This window comes from Diorhabda carinulata, chromosome X, assembly GCF_026250575.1.
Source record: "Diorhabda carinulata isolate Delta chromosome X, icDioCari1.1, whole genome shotgun sequence".
Lineage (NCBI taxonomy): Eukaryota > Metazoa > Arthropoda > Insecta > Coleoptera > Chrysomelidae > Diorhabda > Diorhabda carinulata.
This window is the reverse complement of record NC_079472.1, coordinates 34,783,593-34,804,618: the sequence shown is the minus strand read 5'-3', so window position 1 is coordinate 34,804,618 and position 21,026 is coordinate 34,783,593. Positions and strand designations below refer to the sequence as shown.

The 21,026-nt window shown below is 31.1% G+C and overlaps 1 protein-coding gene across 1 annotated transcript in view; it reads left to right on the top strand.

Annotated features, from left to right (window-relative positions):
- The window catches only part of LOC130901857 (nose resistant to fluoxetine protein 6-like), a 28,035-nt gene extending 8,642 nt beyond the window's left edge, over window positions 1-19,393 (top strand). Inside the window, exons 5-12 of the mRNA XM_057813491.1 lie at window positions 5,298-5,491; window positions 6,312-6,472; window positions 9,788-9,956; window positions 10,047-10,240; window positions 14,275-14,600; window positions 15,611-15,753; window positions 18,317-18,422; window positions 19,219-19,393. Coding sequence (XP_057669474.1) covers window positions 5,298-5,491; window positions 6,312-6,472; window positions 9,788-9,956; window positions 10,047-10,240; window positions 14,275-14,600; window positions 15,611-15,753; window positions 18,317-18,422; window positions 19,219-19,271 — 1,346 coding nt within the window. The 3' untranslated portion in view covers window positions 19,272-19,393. The remainder of the gene's footprint in view (window positions 1-5,297; window positions 5,492-6,311; window positions 6,473-9,787; window positions 9,957-10,046; window positions 10,241-14,274; window positions 14,601-15,610; window positions 15,754-18,316; window positions 18,423-19,218) is intronic.
- Window positions 19,394-21,026: the final 1,633 nt, after the last annotated feature.

The following is a 21,026-nucleotide window of genomic DNA, read 5'->3' as shown; positions in this document are numbered from 1 at the left end:
GGAATGTAGAGGTGCGTTGTTGTGATGCAAATTACCTTCAGTCTTCTTGGCATTGGGTTGTACAATGAAAACACGTGCCATTAGCTGCTGCAGGAATGGTTAGGTATCGGTCAGATATGAACAGCGTCCGGAAATAGTTGATATTCACAACTGTACGAACGGTAACAGAAACTTTTTCGCGTGTATCGTTCTCTACTGATTTACCGTCTCTACGAACTACTTCGACCATTCAAACGCGTGCGGTTTTGTCGCACGCTGTCTTACATTTCCAAGATCTTTTTGTCATCACTAAAAATTGAATAACAATAGAGTCACAGAGTTTAAGCACACAACTAAATCATGCTATAGGAATAAAACTGGAAGAGAGGCAGGCAGACGCAGACGAAGTGAAGCAATGTTGCTATTTTTCGAGTTGCCACGCTTCGTACTTGAAAATACGAACGCTGAAAATATTTCCCGAGGATAATGTCAAACTGATGGAATATTCTCGATGGAAAATCAAAACGAAAACCAAGAAAAAAGAAAGCTAGACTGAGATATTAATTAAATTCACTTGGTGGGAATGGTAATTTATTACACTGGGGTATTTTAGTTATAAACGTAGATTAAACGAAATGTCAGAGAATGTCTGAGATGGATCATTTTCTATACATGAATTCATTTTGCGACTGATACAATCGAGAGTATGAATTGTCACTACGTGGTAATTTCAAATTTTCCTTCTCGATTTGATCAAGCGAATATTTAATAGATAGTCAAAATTGTCTATATTAGATGTAACAGCAAAATTTATGCTTACAGAATAACACAGAAGTTACTGCATGCATAGAATATCGATTTAATAAGAGTTGGAGGTTATACTACTAGAATGAATTAGAAAGAATAACTATAATAGTTACTAGCAGACCCGCCTACGCGTTGCTGTGGCTGAGTGATTTAAAAAGGATTTGAAAGACAAAATTTAACACATGAATTAACATTTTTATAAAAGGTGTAAGAAATGACCTTTTGATATATTAATGCATTTAAATGTTCTTGATTTTAGGTCTCTTCTGTTTCAAAATTAGTTTTTTTTGATAGTTTTTAAAAGCAAGATAAATTTTAACGATTCGACTTTTCTTTAAGTCTTTATCAAAATATGATATTAACACTGACAGTTTGCTTATTTATATTGATCTACAGATCACCTACATCATGAATATCAAAATAAGGATAAAATCAACTTAGAACTTTGTTCCAATAAGAAAAATTAATTTTTCCTTAGTTTCAACATAATATCAAATATATTAAATTTATTAGAATTTACAAAATAGAGCTATAAATTTTACTTCAATTATTTAGATCTTTTTTATCATTTATAGCTTTTTCGTTCTTATGAATGTGAACCATTTCTAAAAATTCTCTTTTTTGTGTATTAGACTCCGTTTCAAAAATTTTTGAATCTTTATAATTGAATTCATGATTTTTCTGATATTTCATGGTTCGTTAATGCGGTTCTATTTTTTTATCGCATTGATGACTTCTTAGTCTATTTCTAAATACTGAGATGCTTGCCCTAGGTAGACAGCGTCAAAATTAGTACAAGGCACTTGATACATACTATTACTTCTTTTGTGTTTTGGTGTTTTAGATTTTAATTTAGTGAAATATTTGGATAATGTATTATGTTCTCTATGACTTATACTAATATTATATTTATTGAAATAATTCCATAATTATTGAGAAAGTCCTTGTTCATATGATAAGGAAGAATGTTTTATATTTTGATGTTTCGTTTCAGTTTTGGTTTTAAATTGTAGTATCTATTTATCCTTTTCTTGAATGAGTTATTCATCATTTTTTCCGGATAATTATTCTCTTTCCATTTCTCTTTGATATTTGAATAGTTAAGCATCTAAATTCAGGATCTGATAGTTGGTTAGATCTATCAGCGAAACTAAATATTACTGATCTTTTTTGTAACATAGGATGATACGAATTGAAGTTTAAATATCATGAGGACCAAGTTGGTTTCGTATATCATCCTGTTCTTGTATTATTGTTAATTTTATATAATGTGACATCAAGAAAATTGATTCTATTATTTTGCTCAACCTCGATTGTGAAAGTTTTTCATTATAAGAATTGAATTTTTTACTTATGTTTTCAATTTTATTCTTTGGTACAGCACTAATGCAATCATTTACATATCGGAAAAAGAATGGAATATTTATATCAAGTTTGCTTAGGACCGTTTCCTCAAGATCTTCCATTACCAATTGTGCTATAACACTTGAAATGGAAGCTACCATAGCACAACCATCAATTTATTGTATATTTAATTTCCATTTTTGAAATATATTGTTGTAAGTGTGAGTTCTATAGCTTTTATAAATTCGTTTTGAGATATTTCTGTATATTCTTTAATTTTGTCCCATTTTTTCATTAATATATTTTTCACAATGCTAATAGGAATATTTGTATGTATATAAAGAAACCACATCTAACGAAATAAATAAATATTCATTAGGAATTTTGATACTTTTAATTTTTTCTTTGAAATCCCATGTGTTTTTGATATATATTTTGATATGAAATTGTTTTCAAAATATTTTTATAATAGTTAGATAATGGGATGAGAGGAGTTCGAATACTTGAAACAATCGATCGAAGGGGCATGTCAGGTTTGTGGAGTTTTGGTAAACCATATATTTTAGGGGGTAAGGCATTGTGAATTTTCAATTTTTTTGCGTCTGATGACGAAATAAAAAGTTGTTCTTCCCAAGATCGGATTAGATCATTATTTTGTTTTTGATAAGAATTCGTAGGGTCTTGTTTAATTTTTTTGTAAGTGGTCGTATCGTTTAATAATTTCATCATTTTATTATTATAATCTTCCGATTTCATGATAACAGTCTTATTTGATATATCTGCTTTCAAAACTTTGAGATTTCTATTTTTATTTATGAATTCTTTGGTTTTAGTTATATTTTGAGGTTTGATATTGTTTTGACAAAGAATTGCAGAAGCTTTCAATCTTTTTTTTAATAAGAATCATCACCTTGATGAAATTTGTATATTTTATAAATTTTTGTATTCAAAGTCCAGTATTCCGCCTTCATACTTTCCATACTATGCTTATGAAACTTTTACGGACGTATTAAAGTTAATTTTCTCTATCCAAAGTTTTCACTACCTCACTGAATAGGTAATAGAAGAAGTATGATTTTTTTGGGCTTAAAAATGGGTTCTTTATCACGTTGAGTTTATTGATAGTTTCTGGCATTCATTTTGCTTCCCGACGAAGTTGCTTTCCTCTAATATCCTAAATAAAGCACGACTATATATCCATATAACCATATTAATATTCAACTTTGAGTTTGGTTGGATAGGCAATTTGGATTCATGCATTAGATTCAGATATCGTGTTGAATGCTTTTCTTCATTTAGAGCAAACAACTTTTGCACAGATGTTTCATCACATTCATTATTACTTGTAAAAAATTATTATTAAAACATAAATAGACTGAATGAAGTCTTCAGTTTGTACATCAGGACATTTTGTAGACTGTAAACTTTAGCGTCTACTACAAAAAGTAGAAATCATCAAAATTATTATTAGACTCATCCAAATCAGGAAAAAACCGAAATCTAGTCCAGAACATTTTTCTTTTTTTCTACAACCCAAAACAAGATTTCCAGCACAAGCTTCATAGTCAAAGAGTTTGTGTTTTGGTTTTATAAAGAAAAAGAAATCACTATTAGATTTACACCATCTTTCTGACGTTTCAATGGGCTTAGAAACAACGTAATCTGTACCCTTAGAAAGGAGAAAATCTATTATTTATGGAACTTTGTTATTTTTAGTCAATATTTGAAATACTTGTAGATTTTATTTGATTAACAGATTATTAAAACTTGAAAATAAAAGTATTATATTTAATAATACCTATTAAAAAGTTTGGTTTATTTATGTACATGCTACTGTTAATTTTCAAATCACTGAAACATATAATGCATAAAGTTCATCCTTAAAACAGTGTGCTTCATTTAGATTTAAACTTTCATTGGAATTGTGAAAGTATTTAACTAATTTACCTAATATCAAATACTAATATATCTACTTTGGAACAAAATTTTCAATATTTAACCTTATTTCTAATTTTAATCTTCGATTCTTGAGGTTTTAATCGAGGTGAAAGTTGCTAGGTCGAGAGATTAACACTTTTTTTGTTATGGGTATCCATTGCATTACATATTTATGAAAATTAGGTTCTTAAATTGATAACTCTTAAATAGTTTCCACTGTTTGTTATGATTCGATTTGTATCGCAAACTAGTCGTTGCCTTTTACAGTTTATTATCTAGTGGGATTATTGATTATTAAAGAGAGAAATCTAATATTGTATGCTCTGGAGATGTGTGTGACAGTCCATGAAAAAAAGATCAATCATTTCTTCGTATCCATTATCAGTGGAAATCATCAATAAAGAAGTCTAAAATTGTTATCTCGTGAGATCTGAGTGGCCAATTTATAGCAAAAGGATCAATAATTTTCCTGTTTTCTTGCTAGTGTTTGATATTTCGGTAATTTCGCAGTTTATTGTGCTTTGGGGATTATCGACAGCCAAACAACGGTGTCTGAAAGTGTTAGCTCTGGAGATCTGAGTGGCAAATTTATAGCAAAAGAATCAATGATTTTTTTAGTTAGTTCGTAGCCGTTGAATTTTGATAATATTGACTTTTACAGTCTATATTATAACAGGGATGGACGGCTGTCATAGAAAAAAGTAGTGAGCTCTAGAGAACAACAATTTTGTAGTGAATAAGGGTTCTTGGGTTAACATCAATTTCTTTAAAAAATTCTGTAGTTTCCATTCAAATTAGTATAGAAATTTCGGTTTAGAAAGTTTAGGTGTTTCTCGAAATACCTTAAAAATATATTTATCTTTAACAGGTAAAAGAATGATTTTTTTCTCTACCAGTAGTTTATCTTAAGAATAATAATATTATTAATGTGTGTTGCTAATATAATTGTGTATATGTGAATGCAAATTTGAATAATACCATATCAGGCTTCAAAGATTGTTATTATATATTTTTTGTTTAAATATGTGTCGTTTACAAGATATTGTTGAATTATTAATAATTGTATAAGAATATCATTATTATGTACTGGTATAGACACAAAATTTCAGTTATTCTCGCAACTTTACCATAAGATAATCTTTGGATTTGCTCTAAACTAAAGTCGGTAAGATAGGATTCAGGAATATCCTGCGACATCATCATATATTTTAGCACATTTCTCATTTCAGGTATAATACAAGATATACTGCTATGCTTTGCTGTTCAAAAGAATATAAAATCATTAACTTCAGTGGGGAATGATTTGGATGGTCTAAATTGTACCGCTGGAATGAAAGTATATTCAATGATTCTCATAATAGTTTTACACAGAAATATGTTCGATTTTGGTTCAGCTCTAAGTAACTCGTCATACGTAGAAAAGGTAATTTTTTAGAGTTAAGAATAAAATTTGAAAATTGAGTTTGGAAATAGTTTTCCTTCTACATCTTCCTTCCATTTTTCTCACAAAATAATATCCTCAAACGTTTGTTTGGTTATACTTTTGTAACTTTGTTGACTTGTAATTAATTCCCATTCAATTTAAAAAATGGTTTTTGGAAATTGCAAGCAACTCTTTTTCCTTCACGAATTCTTATTGAACTATCCTAGTTATCATTTTTTTAAGGTACATTTTATGTATTCATTCTCATTTTACGAGAGTGTATCTTTTTCCTTTACCTCTGAACCAAAATTAAATTTAAATTTAAAACGTCAGATGAAAAGAGATGCTCTCACTCCCATAGAGATTTTTTGGATATATTAGGGAATTCTACGTTATCATACTATATAGTCAGAAGGTTGTGACGTGAATTTAAATGTGTTAATCTCAATCTAGACTTTTCACGAGGTTCCCTGAGGAAACGCTTAACTGTAGCTCCTTTACGAGTTGATTTGAACCATAAGAAGTGGTGGAGCACCTGCAATAGTTACCACACACCCAAATATTAAGTCCATGATACACTGTAATATCGCCGTTGCCCTCATTTTAGAAGTATTTATTCTGAATTTTGTAATTTTTTGCAGGACCACGACATCTCAAGTTTCTATTCCTCATTCTTTTTTTCTAAAGACATTATTTTGATCCAAATAACATTTGAATTATTTTCCTACTTGGTTTCTTCACTTTCTAATATAGTAATATGGAATACCTTCAATTTTATTTCTCTTCGAAAACATGAAATCATTTAATAAGTTTTTTTCAGATTTATACAAATTTTGCTATAACTTTTATTTTAAATGGACCTATACTGGTGGATACATTTTTTACTGTCTCCGGATTCTTAGCAACTTATTTTGTTTTGCATCATTATCAAACAGCAAAGAGAATTTGCATCCCGCAAATATATATTCATAGGTATTTGAGGTTAGTAGATTGAAATAAAAAATATATTTCTTTTGGATAGACATTGAATTCTAATTCTTATTTCTACGTCATAAATTTCGTATAGAAAATAAGGAACTTCACTCGTTTATCAAGATTAAAATGATGTTGATAAACTCTTTCGACCAAATGCTGTGCTGTTAGGTCTACAAAGTGTTTCAACTATATGTATCAAGACATACCAAGGATCTAAAATCTTTTCCATCCTCAAATACAAGACATATCTAGGATCTACAAACTGTTTCGTCCTCAATTACAAGACATACCTAGGATTTACAAATTTTTTTATCCCCAATTATAAAACATACCAAGGATATATAAACTGTTTCATCCACGATTACAAGACATACAAGGGATCTACAAACTTTTGTATCCACAATTAGAAGACAAGACATACCTAGGATCATCTTGAATCTATACTATTACTCCAAATAGGTGGAATGATACTTGCAAACGATAAAAAATTCTTGATTCAAGATTTCAGTCTGGCTTGATTGAAGACTCATAACATAATGTTAATTTTGAAAAACTGTGTATCTGGACATTTTCAATGAAAAGAAATATACACATGCTCATCAAGAAACTGATGCAGATTACTCAGAAATCGGAGATAAAAGAAACAGAATTTATATGTACAAAGACAAAATTTTTCACACTTTAGAAGAAGGTGACGAAGCACGGCGATTACAGTTCTCTTTGTCTTTAGGATAATTAATTCCACGAAACAGAAAATTATTATAATCTGTTTCTAACGCAGTGCTTTTACTACATATCGTATTCGGTTTTTCTAGAAATGTAGAAATCGGAACGAAGACATTATATAAAAAAAGTGAATCTTTAGTGTGCCGTGATATACGATTTAGGAATTTGCAGAACTTTTCTAATTCAAGGAACGTTGAATCAGGATTCTTACTTACAAATTCTGCAAAGATTTATTGACGAACTCCCTTTAAATATTCAACAGACCAATTTCAACATGACAAGATTTGATCAATCTTTTCACGCAGGGCTTGACCTAAAAAAGTGAAAATTGGGACCAAAACTTTTTATATCATACACGAGTCATTTCATCTACAGGAGGACACACTGTATTCTGGTATAAGATAATATTATTAATTATGCCGAGGAAAAACCTTCAAGGCGCTAGACAAGTATTGAAGCTCTTTACTGAGATGAAACAGGAGCATTTGAACCTATACAGAAATCTTCCTGAATGGAGAAGATTTGAACCACAACTTACAAAAAATATGTAATAACTTTTAGAATTATGTAATTGTGTACAAACAAATGTACATATGTACTAAGATAATAAAAAATTATGAATCAATTAATTTATGAAGCATGAAAATATTCATCATTTTTTTTGCTTAGCATTGCTGAAACGCGAGATGGACGCTTTCTCCCTCAGTTTTCTCAAAAGTAGAAGTTCGTTGTAAGATACACCATTCTCTTCAGCCCATTGCAAACCCAGCTCAAAGGCGTGAATTGCATCTTGTGCTGTCACTTGAGGAATTGTAGTTGCAATTACTTTGTCGTTATCTTCCTGATTAATTGTTGTATAACTAGAAATCTGTTTTATAATCTTTTTGTCAGACATTTCATGAAAAATATCTTTATCCATTCCACGGTACCAGGTTTCCAAATCTTCAGGACTTATCTTTGTTTCAGCAGCAATTTGCTCTAGTAGTACTTCTGAAGGTACACGGACTTGTGAATCGTTGGTAGGAGTGGTGACTATAGTTGACTATAGTTGATGACGGTATGCATTCCACGATTGACAAAAAGCAAAAACCAAGTCTTTCATATTACATTCTTTTAACGTTTTTTCTGTAGGCTGTTCTTTCTTGGTACGGCTTTCAGAAGTAGGTTTTTCTCATATCTTGCATTACAAACTGAATGATATGCTGACCCATGGGTTGAATCAGTGCAGTGCAGTTTGGCGGAAGAAACATCGCAGTGATGCATTTTTTCCTCAGTTGTCAGTTCTTCTTCAGACGGATGACCAGAAGCATTATCAAGAAGTAATAACGCTTTTTGAGGAAAATTATGATCTTTCGACCATTTTCTAGCTTCTGGTACGAAGCATTCATCAAACCACTTTTTGAAAAGTCATCCATGCACTTTTTTATCCATAATAGTGTACAGGTAAATCAATGTTTTTGAATGAAGGTAGTTTATTCGTCTTTATTGTACACCTGTGACGAGTTAAGATTTAAATCTTTCACCCTTTGCAAAAATCTTAATTTAAATGGCTCTATGCAGGTGGCATCATTAGAAAGTTTCTCTCATATAATAGTCATTAAACATATGTCATGACGACTTTTCAAACGTTTTAGCCATCCCTTGCTAGCCACAAAATCATCTTTTTTTATTATTTCCTTATAAAAAAAAATAGCTTTCATAGTCAACCTTTCCTGAAGAAACCACATGTATAAAGCTTTTTCCACTTCTGGATGTTCAGCATTCTTGAGTGTCCGTCTCTTGCCTGGTCCACAGTTAGTAGTTGACACGAACTGTTTAATCTTCTCGTGGTTTTTTGAATGTCATAAATTGTAGATCGGCCTACGCCGTATTCACTTGCTAAACTACCGAAAGATTCGTTACGATTTAGGCGGTCTAATATATCACATATTTCTTTAATTGTGAGTGACGACATTACTAAGTATGAATACGTAATACACAATAAATAAACAGTAAATAATGAGCACACGCTAGACCGCTAGACCGCACCGCTATCTTCAAATGTAGTAAAATTCAAACTAAGCAGTCAGAATCAAAACAATACCCTACGCGTCGAGTACAATATGTGGTAGTTGTGGTTCGTACAAGTTATAATTTGTTCAAACATGCATTAGCGAAGATTGTCAAAAAATTATTCAGTACATAGTACATGTAATGGACCATGTCGGATTACAGGGGGTGGCGGATAAGACAGGGGCCGGATTACCGGGGGTCCACTGTATTTAGAAATTAGTAATATGAGCAATAGAGATAATTCAGAGCATCAGGTACAGTTTCCACGAAGAAGAATCATTAATAACACATAGAAAGATATAGGTCTTCGAAATGACTGGAAGACTATTTAAAATCTCTGGTATACACATTTGACCAACAAAGAAGTATACGTTGAACATAGTATTAGAAATGAGAATAGATAATTGAAATAGAAGATCACAATATAATATAGATGAATAATGAAACTTTTAATAATTATTTAACTAAACTTGTTTAAAATTATGTTGTCGTGATTCGAGAACGTATCTTTTTATTTGTCTAAGTCTATTGTTAATTTTTTAGAATGGTATCTGTGTATGTAGTGATTTTAACTTTCTATTGTACAATATTTGTGAAATTTGGTGATGGCCCTTTATGGAGAGAAAGAATAGAGATTGAACAACAAAAATGCAGGAACGTATGGTGGGCCAATTTACTGTTTATCAACAACTATATTGGAACTTCTAATTACGTGAGTATTTGCTAAGTTATTCTGTATAAAAATTGGTAAATCAGATTTTTTGGCAACAGCAAAATATTCGAGTACTGCTTTTTGTTACAGTGTATGTTCCAGACTTGGTATATGGCATGTGATATGCAGGCTTTCCTTTTAATACCTTTGTTAAGTCTTCTTTATTATAAGAAACCAATCATAGGTATTGCAGTTACGATTTTACTCATAGTTGTCTCGGGAATATTGGTCTTTACTACTATATACATTTATGATGAGATGCCCATTTTGATACCGTATATGAGGTGGGTATTGATTTCAGCGCATTTTTATTAATTGAACGATTGAAAAAAATTAACATTAACACTTATTATGACAATATATGTGCAAATAGCCCACATTATCTTCACCAATTTCTGATCGTATCTTATCATACACATACTTATTAACTCAAGGGCCTTGGTGTTTCCAAGGTCTACACGGAATTCGCGTTAAAAGCAGCAATTAACGCCGCACCAGGATTGTCCCTAGATGTATATAACCTCCTCTACCACGTGGAAAAAGTGTGTAAAACATGTTATCAAAGAAGAAGATAAGTATGTGGTATCACCCTCTTCACAACACTTCATAATTCAATAAAAAGATGACTCTACTTCAGACGATTTTTACTACCATGATTATTTATAAAGATACTTTGGAATTGGAATGTTTTTTTTTCCTTTTGTTTTATTTGCAAAGAATTCATTTACTTTTATGGTTTTTGCTTTGAAATTTCGTTTTCCAGGAAAAATACGAATGGGATACAAAAAGGGTTCAGTTAACGTCTGGTACCCTGTTTGTTTAAACCAAACACCCTTACAGGCAGGTACATTTTACTCGTCTATTTACGTTTTATAATTTAATAATCAGTTGTAGCAAGTTAGCGAGGTATAATAATGATTTATTTTTCAGTTCCAAGTAGGACTATAATTAAGTACATCTGTCTATATATCTGTGTATATAATAGATTTATAAAATGAGGTACCTACGCCTATGGTAGATCAAACACAATTGTCGGCAAGAGTTTTTATAATCTGCAATTGATATTGGAAGAACTATAACATCGCTATGAACATTTTTATTTTCAAATCCAATTTGTTATTGATGTTGTAATCGAGATATTTAAATTCGTTGATTTTTTTTATAGGTTTATAGTCAATCACAATAGCAATATTTTGTCGAATATATTCTGGTGAATATCATTAATCTGACGGTTCACCTTTAGTGTTTTCTTTCGAATTATTAACCATAAAATATTTTCACATAAAATCCGAATTTTATTGCGACCATGAAAAAGTGTAAAAGCATGATGCGATAAAAATTTGAGTGTATCAAAAAAGTAATGACTTTTCTCATTTTTTCACGATACTTCAGTTGAATTATATTTTTTTCGATTTGAGTCCCAGGTAAACAGTTCCTTTAATTGAAATGGAAATGAAAAGAACTTATTTTCCTAGTTACTTTTTTATAATTAACGTATGAAATTAATTAACGCAATTCTTTTGATTCTATTAATTAGATTTTCTGTATTTTGAGCTCAAATATTCATTGTATATCTGTGTTTAATACAGTGTGAGATAAGAAAGTATTCATAACTTTGAAGATACGACCAAAAGGGCATGAATTATTCCGGAGCGGCGTTCACTTTTAAGTTTAGTTGAAGGTCTTAATCCCATAGGACACTTGGGCGCAAGCGAATTAGGTCAGTTCGGTCACAGATAAGAATTATATATAATTTCTGGAAAATATAAGACTAGGAAAGTAGACAACTAACTAACAATTTTAATTTCAAAATGGACTTAGTTTTCAAAAATAAATTAAGAAATTTCAAAATTTGAAATGTAATTTTGATAATTTTAGTTTTTTGTAGTGAAGCCTATACGAAGCAAGCCAGATCGTATAAATATTTAGGGCATAAAATCTGCATCAGAAGTGACTAATCATATCTTCAAATCAGATTTGCCAAAATGCCTGACGAGAAAGGTTATGTATCAATGCAAATTGGCAGTACCCACTCATGGAGCAGAAACCCAGACGATCACAAAATATTCTGTGAATGAGGTACGCATTGTACAAAGAAAAATGGGATCATCGATGCTGGGATATTCTCTTAGAAACAAAACTCCGATTAACCAACTGCGGCAAGTGTCAGGCACTACTGATGTAATTGAACGAATTGCAAAATTAAAATTGGCTGGATTGAACGATAAATGCTGGATAAGAAATATTTTGGAATCCTCCTAATACGCACACCGTATTAGGGGGAGTCCTCCGACGAGATATTAAGGGAATGCAATCCAACTAAGTGGATGCCGTACAGAATTACGGGAGGTTTATATCCAGCAGTGGACTCAGATAAGCTAAAAGATATTGATGATGAGAGGGTTGACAAGCGTTAATTTTTTGTTTCGTACTACAATTTCACAATTTTGAAGGAAAAGTCTCGTTTTTTGATATGTAATTATTGATTGAATGTACAGCGTCTTTCATTGCTCGTTGAACATTAACCATCTTCAAAAAATTCACTTAGTTAGGAGGTCAAAATATCAGTTCTCAATTCCAATTTAACCAATGGTCAATTTCAAACTCTTCAGCACTAGAAACTGGATTTTTCCAAACCATGACTAGGCCAAATAACAAAAAGATATTTCTATTACAGGCCATACTTGCACTTTGTTAAATAGCCATTCCAAACAATTGGGAGTGGAGAAAACTTTAAGCCGTTCACTGTAAATTCATTTGCTTATTAGATAAAATCCTGAATGTAAAAGTTTGTGAATAGTGAACAACTATGCGAAGAACCTCAGTCAAAATTTCCGTCAACATATAGTCATTGATTAGTGGTAAAGTAAAATTGGTTTGAAAAAAGATGACTTTTGAAAAAAATTAGTATTCGGATGCCACATGTTTTTTCTTGTTGAGTACGCTATTAATAGAGACGATAAACTGGTAAAAATAGGGAAAGATAAATCTCTAATTGGAACAAGAAGTAGAGGTCGACCTTGAAAGAGGTGTGGAGTGACAACCTAGAGCCAGGATGTAGATGAAAAAGAACAGAGCTATAAATATTTAAAAGACTCACTTAGACTAGATGCATTTTTTGCTCTTGGTATTATTCTTTGCTTTGAAAGCTTACTTTAGCCATAATAATAGATTCAAACAAGCACTATAATTTCCACGTCAAATGATTATTTTTTGCACGAATACATATGTTTCAAGATTGAAATTAAGCATTTTACATATATACCTGAAATTAAATTTCAATTTTACTTTATCACAAGAATGAATGAATTGTTAGGTTCCATGTAATATAATATTATTATTTACGATTTTTTCATTTCAAAGAATGATTATGACTGATTTTGTATGCGGTTTCTTCTAATACCGGGGCACGCAGCTTGCCAGCGGCCGTAGGTACAATATAGACCTCTGCGTCGAATCTGTTAACGGTAAAAGACGGTATTCAGAAACGCATAACAAAGATAAAAAAAAAGTTATAAATTTCAACTTAAAAATTCGCCTCAAGCAGTTGAATTTTTATTGTTAATTTTCCACAAAAACTCCATGCGATATGAAATTAATTGTGGAATACAATAGAATTCAAACATATGTGAAATTTCCAAATAATAGGAGTTGCTTAGATAAAGAAGTATGTATTTGATAATTTTAACAGAATATACAGAAAATGTAATGAGAAATTATCTTTTTTGTCTACAACTTTTACAAAATTACGGACAACAAAGAGAATATTAACAATTAATGACAGCTCCTACTCTAGTCAATTCAATATTATTGTAATGTTCCTATTGTTCAAACAGTTTTTAAATTGTGGTATGAATTTATACACACAGTATAACCTACTTACGTAATTTATTTGTTCATGAACACTAAATACAATAAACATTTGTTCACTAATATGAAACGCACTAATTTATTTAAATTCATTGTTTGGTTTACTTTGTACTTATCCCAGTGTGCTTACTATGTCAATAAATTATTCACTGAATCTCCAACTATTGATTTTACTTCTCGGAGCGTCACATGTACTGAAAATTATTAATTTGTCGCAAAGAAATCTAAAGGATTCTTGGAAATTGCCTTTTCTGTATTCTTCACGGTCTATGAAGGTGGACGAGTTCGTAATAATATTGATATTTCGATAGTTTATTATTTATACATACTTACTTTATGTTACTGCTCTGATGATTATACAAAACAATTTGAACTAAGCTGCGGGCAACAGCTAATATATTGTACAGAGATAGACGATAAGATTGTAAATATGTTTTTTGTTTTCAAGCATGTTATTACATCCAGCTGAAGACAGCACTTTCTTGCGAGTGTATATTCCAGGACATCTAAGAGCTAGTTCCTATTACATCGGAGCTCTGACTGGTTATATCAAATACAGACTGAAAAATAGCCATTTCAAAATTCCAATTCTATGGGTACGAGCTGGATGGATTCTTTGCGCGTCTATGATGTTTATTTCATTACATACGGCTTTTGTGTTTTTCATTCAAGAAGTTCCAGTTTGGATTTCAGCTTTATATGGTGCTCTTTATCACGCAAGTTGGAGTTTGGGGATCGCTTGGATCGTTATTGCAGCTTCTTCTGGATACGGAAGTAAGTACAAGTGGAACATTGTACATTGTGACCAAAGTATATAACAAAAAAGTAAATTCGAAAGCTCAAAATATATATTAAAATAAAGAAAATCTCACTATTTTATTTAAAGTGTTTTTACGGTGGAGTAAATTCATTCACACGAGGTATTTTATTTACTTAATTTATTTGTACTTTTACGCTAGATACACTAAACGATGCATCAAGCACTAAACTACTCGCTATTGACTATCATTATCTACTAAGACTAAATTATTCACTAATTTATTTGAATTCATCGTTTACTTTTCAATATTATTATTTACTGATTTTATCAAGCGCTAAATTTAAGCAAAACAGATTTATCAGCCATTCGGTTCTAGAATGTAAACTAAAAAAAGGCTTTCTTAGAAACTGATTTTATGAAAACTGCCATAACATACTGTCAATAAGTTATAAAAACCAATATGAAAAAATTGACGCAGTATAAAAAATGTAAATGAACCTTTTGGGAATTGCCACATTCGCCAAACTTTAGATTCTATAACAGAACAGAGTTAGCTTCACGATCTACGTCAGTAGTCGAGCTCGTAATAAGATTTAATGTATGTTTTAATATGAATTTAGAAAATAATGTATAAATAGAAAACTAAAAAAAATTAAATGCTAGAATTACTAATTGGCTTATAATTTTTCATATATTTATTGTTAAATTGATAAAAATAATGAATTAATAGTCCCGCAAATTGTTTTGAATAGAAATAATCAAAAATTGCCGCAGTATCAAAAATAAAAATGGACATTCTGAGTATTACCTCAGCTCTCAAAATTAAGATTCTACGAATGTAATGCACAGAACTAACTTCACCATTTACGTCAGTGGACGAGTTTGCTTAGAAAAAATACCGGATAAAAGGAAACATTCTGTAAATGAATAGCATGAATTGCTTGATTCACTAACTAGGTGATATGCCTTATAGTTTTTAAGTATATTTTTTGTTTAATAAATACACAATGAATATGAATTCCAGATTTGGTTTACATGATATTGAGTAAGTCTCCTTTGGTAATACTGAGTCGACTCACTTATACTGTATATTTATGCCATGGTATCATTCAAATGTATTCATCTGGTACTATCAGAGCGCCTGTTTACGCAAGTACTTACAATACGGTAAGTTTTGAAATAGGTAATGATGATTTCCATTTCAGAAAAATGAATTTATTTAAGTTCAAAGTTTTTGGTTCCACAAATAAAAAAATTAAAGCCACTTATGTTTTAGAATGGCCTCAAAAAACAGATATACTTCTCCTATAATATCTTTCAAATGTCTGACGATGCTTTGGATGATGGAGCATAAGTTCACGATTATTAATTGACTTAATGAATATAAGTCATCAGTTTTCTGTAACTGTACACGTATATCTTTTTTGTCAGACTTTTACTTTTTTGCCATTGCTGACATTTGGTGAATCTTCGTGTTTCCGTACACGGCTGTCATGGCATGAAAGCCGATCTTGTAAAATTGAATTTACTGCTGCGAATCTAACATCAAGAGTTGCCTCAATCGCTTTATAGATCCATATTGAATCTTCCTAATTAGGGAATAGAGTTTTCTAGATCTGCTATACTAGTAAAACACATGCTCTTGTAAGATTCTTATCACCAAAAGCGTGTTGCAAAACTTTACTATTTATATAAACCGACCTTGAAATTTTGAAAATGGAAAAAACCATATTTTGGCAAATTGTTTGTGCCACTTTATTCTGTGTTAACAGTGATTCACCAGGTGCGGACCAAATAACGGCAGAGATCTTAAAGGCTGTGGGCAAAGTAGGAATCAAAATATTGCAAGAAATCTGTAATCTTATTTGGAAAACAGCACAATCACCTGAAGATTGGGGAGAAAATATTCAAATATATTCAAAAAAGGATCTCCCTTGGAGTGCTGCAACTACAGAACGGTTTCTCTTATCTCTAACGTTAGTAAGATCTTCCTGCATATCTTACATAGCCGTCTGAAACCATTTCTTTTGCAACAGCTTTCAGAGAGCAAGCAGGTTTTGTGCCAGGAAAGGGAACTAGGGAGCAAATATTAAATAGCAGACAACTTATTGGAAAGGCTAGAGAATTTAATATTCCACTTTATCTCTATTTTGTACATTACCAAAAAGCGTTTGATATAGTTAACTGGAACTATCTTTGGACCATAATTAAGGAAATGGGAACGCCAAAACACCTTGTTCAACAAGTGCGCAGCCTTTATCAGAAAAACAACGCGACAGTCAGATTCGACGGGGTTTAATTGGGGACTTTCAGAACGGCCGCAGGAGTTAGATAGGGTTGCATTCTTTCACCTAACTTATTTAACGTTTGAAGTGAATACGTCATGAGAGAGGTTCTAGATGAGTGGGAATACGGAATATCAGTTGGCGGAAAGAGAATCAACAACTTACGCTACGCCGACGACACACGTCAAGCATACCAGCAATAACAAAAATTATGATCAGACTGTCTGTTATCAGCGAAAAATATGGCTTAAAAATTGATAAATTTGAAGCGAAAATAATGATAGTTGATAGATAAGACAACATTTTTCCACAAAGATCAGAAGTAACCGGCAACTAGGTAGTAAACAATTTTAACTATCTTGGTTGGCAAAATCAGAGCCTACCAAGTTAAATAAAATATTGAAAGACAAATCTATCCCGAAAACAAAGCAGATGAAACTCGAATAGAGGCTTTCGAAATGTGGGTTTATAGACTACTCTTACGAGTATCTTGGGGAGAACCCTTGCTGCTAACCAGAATAAACCGCATGTATCTGCAGTACCTGTGACATGTAGCTAGAAGATCAGTGCAACGATTAATCAAAGAAGGGAAAGTAGAAGGCAAATGCCCAAGAGGAAGATCTTAAACTAGATGGGTAGACCAAACAAAACCCTTAATAAATATGAGACTGCATCATGTTGAAAAGATTTTACAGGATAGGCCAGCTTGGAAACAACTGCTGAATCAAATATAAATGGTGTCACTTAATCCTCTGGAGTCAGAGCTTGGTACTAAAGAATGGCGTAATTAAAAATACTAGCTGTAACTCTTTTAGTTTCAGGGTATCTCAAATTATACAGAGTGACCCTTGTATAAGAGATGATATTTTATATTGCAAGTATTGGCGTTTTCTTTCTTTTTAGACTAACCGATGGTTTAGATTGCCTATCCATCCGTTTGCTGATTTTCTAAGCAGGTTTTCTTCTGATGGTCTTACGGGGCTAAGCGTAGAAGCCCATTTTCTTTAATATGTCTTTATTTTCTCGACGTGCTTGGATTTCTTCATATTTTTTTTATTTATCTTAAAATGGTGATTTTGCTAACTATTATTCTGTTGGTTTGTCTAAATTATTTCCCCCAAACATTCCTATATATCAAGACAGATCTCTAACTAGGTTACACAGATTTTTAATGATTCTGTTGGCCAACACTGCGCTAAAGCTAATGGCGAAGACTCTGATTCTATGAAATGTTTTTCTCTGAAGATCTTAATATTGGGCAATATAACGGTGATGAGTATTTCATTTATTATAATATATTTTAAAGATTTAATAGAATAGAATTCCTTTTTTCCTTTTTCTCTCTATATAAAAAAAATGTATTTATGATTAATATTTGAAAACTCCGTTTCTAATTTTCTTTATAATTTTAAAATATACTTCGTGATTTGAATATAATTTTACAGATTCATAAGGCTGCCGGGGATATTGTTTTGGCTTATCTGTTGGCTTTGATTTTAAGTTTACTGTTCGAAGCACCAATGATTGCATTAGAAAAATTGATTTGGAGAGGTAAGTTACGAGAAAAATGTCTCCAATCTATTTCACAATATAAATTCCAAATTTTATTAATTGAGAAGCGAAAAACAATTTTCATATCGATTAATTTCTCAACAAGATGTGATTATTTGTTAGGATGCGAAAGAAGTTCATCAAAATGAGGTTCTCATAAATAATCCTATGGTTGTAAAAAATTATCCGATATTAATCTTACTTTCTCAGACGCTTATGGTAAAAGACATCCAGAAGCATAAACTTACTTTATAGGCTTCTTAAAAGTAGGTAATGAAAAACTTCTCAGATTAAAAGCATGCTACGTAATTGTCCGTTTCTAGAGAAACTTGAAATTTATGGATATTTTTCATTCTACCTTTTAAACAAATCTACTTATGACTTTCATATAATTTTCAATTTGAAAACATTATTGTTTACATTTTATTAATTTTGTTATTTTATCTAATTGTTTGTATATTTAGATGGAATTTTTATCAATTTATGATCAACCGATTCTCTTGAAAGTTCGTATATTTTCTGGTTTTTGATGACAGTACGTAATTCAATAACAAAATTGGTGAAATATTTAGTAATATCCCGCGAATTGATTGATTTTTATATGAAACAGAATATTCTATTTTACATATATGTCATTCTATAATAGAAACATTATTTCACAATTTTTTGTAAATCAAGTCTTGTTACAAATATCGTTTCTAATGTAAAATAGCTTCGATAGCGCAATGGTTCGTGGAAGCGGTTATAAATTTAAAATTATTTTGATGTGATATCACCAATGATGCGGTGATTTTAGGTGGAGTAGTGACGCACCCTAAAAAAGAAGAACATGAAGGCGCAGGACTATAAATAAGTGAAGATATTATCATTTTTGTGATCACTTGCAGCATAGTTTCCATTTATTGTTTAATGTAATGTTATTAGAGAATGTAGATGAAAATAAAGTTATTTTTTTACTTTTTATGCTTGTAGATGGATTGTATTTTTACTTTTTTGAAATATTACCTCCAGAAATTCAAAATTAAACCAATTAAAATTTCTTTCCTTCGCAGCTGTCCTCTCTAAATTGGAAACTGAAAACTCTATTTACTATTCTATTCATTACTTCTTTCATAAGCCTGATTAGCACCTGCGAAATAATTGGAAAGATTAAAAAATATTCAAATATAATTTTCATTATTCTAAAAGTGAAATCCAATTTCCTGGCTATAATAGTATAACTATATAGTGAAGTAAATCAGAGGAGACATAAAATCAAGAACATATCAAAAGTTGTAAGAAATAAGAAATTAAAGAAATTTAGTTAGTATTGTATAGCTATAGTAGAAGTAAATAGTAAATAGTGAAACTTGTGGACTGAATTCTTTCACTTCTTAAGCATCATCTCGTTTCTCAAGAAATTGATTGTCTTGAATTATTATCAACAGACTGATCCGATCTAAGTATTTAAGAATATACAATGTTGGTATAATGTCGAAATCTAATATACTGTTAAACAAGTTCAAATCATAATAAAATGAAGAAATATATTTTGAATATCAATAAAATGGGCTCTATTCGATGGAAAATTTTATGACATTAATGTTTAAATATGATTTAGGCGATAGGACCTCCATGGCTGGCGAGTACAAGGGGTGATCTGTAACATCGTTTTTCACAAAGTTTTCGGAGTCGTATATCACTAATAACTGTTCGAATGTTATTTCTGGTTATTTATCTACGTGAATTTATATAAACCCAACGAAAATAGTTCAATGGGGCTAACTCAGAAGATCTTGGTGATCAATTAATTTTCCTCTTTGTTTCATCCAAGTTAAGTGGTTTCTGTTTATATTCTTTTCCTAACAATTTTATTATCTCGTTCTTTTGAATTCTGTCTCTTTTTGTGCTTTGTTCATTATTGTTAGACTGCCCAGTTCTCTCTCTGATTGTACTTCATATCTGCTTCATATCTGTTCAATATTCCTTTTCCTTCTAGTTTCTAAGTTAAGTAACATATAATTTTTCTCTTTTTGATGGATCTCAATATGTGATACCTCCATCTTGTCTTCTAATAATATGTTTGTTACTTATCATTGTTTTGTACCAATGACTTGTCAGTCCATAGAGCAAACCAAATAGTAATTTCCCATGTTTAGACAAGTTGTATTTTCTCACGTATTCATTTAGCTAAAAATGGGCTTAATCGGAAAACTTAATTTGAAATGGACATGGACATGGACATCAATATCAACTTGTACTTCAGCACATTCGTCGAATTGGCGATACATGCGGTGGTCGTTTGCTGAATAAGTTGAATGTTGGAAGCTTTTAATCTAAAGTCCCTGCGTAAAATCTACCATAAAGTGGAAGAACATAATCCTAATTACTAAGAACATCGAAAAATTCAATGTTTTGTATATATTTGAATACTTATATACCGTCTATAGTTTCTTCAGAGAGCACTGCTTAACGTGGAACCATTACTTTTATATTTTGAATACTAACACCTTGTAAAATTTACTTTGATACAAGGCTAAGTTATTAAATTGGTTGTAAAATTTAGCATAGTTGCCAACTGAAGCTAGCAAACCCCCTAAAAAAACTTTGTACATCATTGTTGAC